The 5000-nt window shown below is 57.5% G+C and overlaps 2 protein-coding genes across 2 annotated transcripts in view; one reads left to right on the forward strand and one right to left on the reverse strand.

The window, feature by feature from the left end:
• Window positions 1–2410, reverse strand: part of PTSG_05362 (uncharacterized protein) — a gene marked incomplete at its 5' end in the record, with an annotated part of 3917 nt that extends 1507 nt beyond the window's left edge. Inside the window, 3 exons of the mRNA XM_004993876.1 lie at window positions 34–46; window positions 409–1512; window positions 1713–2410. Of these exons, the coding sequence (XP_004993933.1) occupies window positions 34–46; window positions 409–1512; window positions 1713–2410 (1815 nt within the window). The remainder of the gene's footprint in view (window positions 1–33; window positions 47–408; window positions 1513–1712) is intronic.
• Window positions 2411–2717: 307 nt separating this feature from the next.
• The window catches only part of PTSG_12301 (uncharacterized protein), a gene marked incomplete at its 3' end in the record, with an annotated part of 6614 nt that continues 4331 nt past the window's right edge, over window positions 2718–5000 (forward strand). Inside the window, exons 1-6 of the mRNA XM_004993877.1 lie at window positions 2718–3118; window positions 3353–3505; window positions 3724–3770; window positions 4015–4093; window positions 4285–4419; window positions 4683–4765. Of these exons, the coding sequence (XP_004993934.1) occupies window positions 2987–3118; window positions 3353–3505; window positions 3724–3770; window positions 4015–4093; window positions 4285–4419; window positions 4683–4765 (629 nt within the window). The 5' untranslated portion in view covers window positions 2718–2986. The remainder of the gene's footprint in view (window positions 3119–3352; window positions 3506–3723; window positions 3771–4014; window positions 4094–4284; window positions 4420–4682; window positions 4766–5000) is intronic.

Below are 5000 nucleotides of genomic sequence, written 5' to 3' on the forward strand. Positions count from 1 at the left end.
GTGGGCGAGATGACCGCTCAGCGCCGCCTGCACCATCGGCTCAAACCTGCCGCGATGGAGGGGAGAGAGGGAGGGGGGCGTTTGGGTGGTGTGGTGGGGATTTTGGTGGTGGTGGAAGGAGAGGGGTGAGGATGCATGCGTAGGTAGAATTACACATGTGGGGCATGAACAGGCGCGAATTGACGTCGTCGGACAAACTTGACGGGGGACTCAAACACACAGACACATACACAGACACACAGACACACAGACACACACGCACAAAAAAACACACACAAAACACACACACCACACACACACACACACACACACACACACACACACACACACACACACACACACACACACACACACACACAAAAGCATACACACATATGCAACCCCCCCCCCCAAACACACAAAACACACCTCTCTGCGATGTTGTCTGTGCCGCCGTTTTCCTCGCGTGTCTCCGGGTTGAGCATAAACTGCAGCACCTCCTCAATGCGGTCATCAAACGCCGTCGTGATGTCTGGCGACGTCTGCCGGAACTCAAACAGCCGCTCGCGGGCCCGGCGAATGAGCGCGCATATTGCCTCGTCCATCGCGTCGTTGTCCACGCGCAGGCGGCGGCTGGTAGTGATACCGCGAACAAGGAGATCAATCGCATACATGGCGTCGCCGTTGTCGTTCATGCGGTGCACGGTAATGGGCGGGTCCTCCTCACCAGCGTCCTTCCCGCGCCCGTTCAGCGTGCCATATGCGCCCGCCGTCGTGTCGTGCGCGCCATTCTCCGTGTCGTGCAGGAAGCCGAGTCCCGTGCGGCCAAACGCGGCCACCATCACCTCCTTGCGCTTGGGCGGGTCCACCTTCAACGGCCGGAGCTTCACCTTCTTCTGCGGTTTCCGCTGAAGCTTCCCGCCGACGAGCGAGAAGGGCGGCAGCTTGAGCGGCATCTTGTCCACCGCAACATACACGCTGTCGTTGACAATGTTGCTTGCGTCATGCACCTCCAGCCCGTCGAGCGTGAACAGCCGCTGCACGTGTCCAAACAACAGCTTGTCCTTGACCTTGTTTGTAATCTCCTGAAGCACCAGCTCCCAGCTCTCCAGGACACGTGGTCGCAGAATCACGCGCACGCCAACGCCGTCCTCGTCGCCGTTCACCAGCGCAAAGATCTGCTTCACCTCTGCCGCCTTGTGTACGCGGCTCTGCACCTTGGAGTCGAACTTGCTCTTCACGCGCGTGAGGTCTGGGGCCACGTACGTCTGCTCGCGGCTGCGGAACGACTGGATGTCTGTGTACGCAAGCTTCTTCAGCGGCGCCTTGCGGCCGACGGTGACGGCGTGCGTGGTGGTGCGCAGCTGCGCAATCTCCTTGATGGGCTCGAAGGTGTTGGCGTCGTAAATCTTCATGACAGGGCCAAACGGCGGGTCCAATTGTTCGCTCAGGTGGTCCAGCAGCCGCTCAAAGGTTGGCGTCTGCCGCGAGTCCACCATCACCTGCTTCCCCGCAAACTGCTTGTCCCCGTTCCTGTGCGAGTGAGTGAGTGAGTGAGTGAGTGAGTGAGTGAGTGTGTGTGTGAGTGAAATTGGAAGGTAAACATAGGAGAAGAACTGAAAACTGCAAACTGAGGACCCCGGCACGTCACCCCACCCACACACCAACACCCACCTCATTTGCATACCCTCCCCCCCCCCCCTCTCCCCTCCCCCAAACACGCAGGGACGTACAGGTAGAATGTGACCCTGGTCACGACGTTGGACGAGACGGTGGCGGTCATGGAGAGCCGCTGTGATCTCCGGCGCGTGCCCTTGAGCGGTGACGAGGACGACGCTGTTGGGCTCACCTTGGCCTTTGCGTTCCCATTGCCACTGCCACCCCTCTTCTTCTTGGATGATTTCGGCGAGGACGCACCATCCCCAGGAGGCGCATCGTCCTTCTTCTTCTTCGTCTTCTTCTTCCCGGCCGCACCCGCTGCTTTGGGTGGCTGGTCTTGCTCTGCTGCTTGTGCCTTGTCTGCTTGCTGTGAACGCTTCTTGCGCGGCTGTTGCGTCTTCGAGCGGCCTTTCGGGCCAGGCGACGAGCTGGTTGGCGGCGACGGCGCATGCGCACTTCGTGCGCTCTCTGATTGCTGTGGCTGATCCTTGCCACCACCCCCGGTTGCGGGCTTCTTCTTCTTCTTTGGCTTGGCTGCTCCTCCTGCTGCTGCCGCCGCGGGCTTGCGGTCGCCACCTGTGCCGTTGCTGGTGCTGTCCTCGCCATCCTGCTGCTGCTGGTTGTCTGCGGCCTTGTTGGCTGTGTTTGTGTTTTCCCTTTCCTTCTTGGGCTTCCTCATCACCTTCTTCGGCGCACGCTGCTCCCCTTCTGCGGCATCTGCGTTTGCCGTTGCAGTGCCAGAGCGGCCCTGGTGTTCTTCACCGTCCACCATCGCTCGCCTCCTGCTGCTGTGGGTTGCTGTGGGTTGCTGAGCGCTGTGTGGCTGCGCTGCTGCTGTTGGTGGTTGGAGACAGAGCAGGAGGTTGTTGTTGTTGTTTGCGGCCCAAACAAGGTGCTTGGTTGGTGTTGCTTGTTGTTGGTTGGTTGGTTGGGTTGTTTGTTGTTTCCTGCTGTCGTGACGACAAAGATGCTGATTCAGCAAAAATCGGGCGAGTCTGTTCCTTGAAAGTCTTCTTGTCAGTGGAATGACTCGAACGTGGCGAAGTCAGTGATTTCCTGCATGCAATTTGCGGTTTCGCCAAACACAGAAACACGCTGCTCACACGCACTTGTCAGGGGCATGGCTTGAAGTTGACTGTTTTGAACAAACACACACACAACACACACACACACACACACAACAGCACCATCACCAGCACCGCCATCGCTCAACCGCTTCACGCTGGTGAACTTGCACGGGTGTGCCTGCTGCCAATCACGAAATCATACCTCGCTTCAAAGAGGAAGAATAGTTAGTGAGCGAGTGCCAACAGGAACAAGAAGAAGAAGAAGAAGAAGAAGAGGGAAGATGAGCGTGTGTGAGTTCAAGGGCGTTGGCTATGCCGGCTCGGCGCCCTACCCTGTAACGGCTGCACCCGCCGTCTTTGACACCAAAGCAATGCTGGCATCGCTTCCCTCCAAAGGCAGCAAAAAGAAGAAGGTGTGTGTCTGTGTGTGTGTATATGTAGGTGTGTGTGTGTGTGTCTGTCTCTTTCTCTGTCTCTGTCTGTCTGTCTGTCTGTCTGTCTGTCTGTCTGTCTGTCTCTCTCCCTCTCTCGCTCTCTCCCGCGCTCTCGCACCCACGTATGTGGATGTTGTCGTGTTCAACCAAAGCCAACATACATACACACACATACACTCACGCATGCACACACGCACATGCTCATGATGGCAGATGCTGTTGAGGGTGTCGCCTGCGGAGGTGACCCTGGTGGATAGCAAGTCGCTGGAATCAAAAGTGCGCGTGCCAGCTCCACTCATCACCTGGGCAAAGCACGATGAGGAGCTGCACTGCATCGTCATCATGGACACTTACGCCACGCCTCCCGTACGTTGCCAGTGCAAGTGAAGGGCAATAGATGGTGTTGTTGGGTGTGCTACTGTTGAATGCGATGTCGTGGTGTTGTTGTTGTTAGGTGGTGCTCTGCTGCTGGTAGGCAAACGAGGCAACGATGACGCATTGGCACGTGTAATCTCTTTCCGAAACCCCTCCTCCTAACATTGGCCCCCCCCCATTGCTCGCGTGTATTGCCCTTCTGCCAACAGCAATGCCATTTCATCATCTCAAAGCAACACGCAGAGACAGTGTTCAGGTGAGCAACGAGTAGCGTTGCCTGGTGGCGGCGGTGGTGGCGGTGGCGAGAGTGGTTTGGGGCTTCCACCTTCTTGGTGTGGGGACTTGGTGTGAGTCATCGTCAGAGATGCTGCGCAACACACACACCGTGTCTTTGCACGACAGCACACAGCAAAGACAGGTTGCGACTCACCTCCCACATGTCACATACCACCCCATCTATGCTGCATGTCACCACGCACTTCTCCTTGCTGTTTGGCCAGACACATCATGCACCGGCTTGGAGTGCAAACCCGCATGGATCGCGCACAACAAAACCCTCAAGAGCACACAGCCGTCAAGGTGCCCACCAACCTCGATTTTCCGTTTCCTGCGCTGGTGTTTCTCTGCAACATGATTGTATCTCACCCACTCTTGGCCTGGATACCTTACCATCACCGTATCATACTCAATCACGTGCACACGGTCTTGCTTGCTGCTCTTGCTGCTGTCCTGCTGCAATCTCCCCTCCCTCTGTGCATCCGCTGTGCCAGGAACGTGACGTGTGTGAGGAGGACTTCCCCCAGTCCTTTGAGGCGCGCTTCCTGGGTTCACTGACGGTCACGGGCAGACCGGGCGCACACGTCGTCAAGGAGTCCCTCCAGTTTATCAAACGGCAGCTGAAAAAGGTGGGCACTTGTGCAGTTGTGTGTGTGTGTGTGTGTGTGTGTGTGTGTGTGTGTGTGTGTGTGTGTGTGTGTGTGTGCGTGCGTGCGTGCGTGCGTGTGTGTGTGTGTGTGTATTTGACCAGGTACTCCTTCAGCAGCGCGTGATTCACGCGTTCTCACACGACGAGCACCACTCTCACTGCGCGATGCTGCGTTGTATCCGCGTCATCGTTCACCCCCACGCTCCGCCACATGCCCACCAACTCCGCACCTCTCACCTCCAGCACGAGCAGGACAGCGACGCCGGCAGTGGCAGGCGCGTGCAGGGGAACAACGTCGCAGTCATCGTCTCCTTGGAGGGGCTGAGGTCCGTTGGTGTGCGGTGTCTCGTGGTGTGTGTGTGTGTGTGTGTGTGTGTGTATGCATGTGTGTGCGTGTGTGTGCGTGTGTGTGCGTGTGTGGCGGCAGCAAGCAGCGGTCTGAGTAGAGAATGTGAACGTGGGGATGAGTCAACGACAGTGCCCCGCGCTGCGTGACAGGTGACAAAGGACTCTCGTCTTCATAAGTTCATTCCCTCCTCTTACCTCATCTCAACCTGCTAC

The sequence above is a fragment of the Salpingoeca rosetta genome (genome assembly GCF_000188695.1).
Source record: "Salpingoeca rosetta unplaced genomic scaffold supercont1.12, whole genome shotgun sequence".
NCBI classification, from domain to species: domain Eukaryota; class Choanoflagellata; order Craspedida; family Salpingoecidae; genus Salpingoeca; species Salpingoeca rosetta.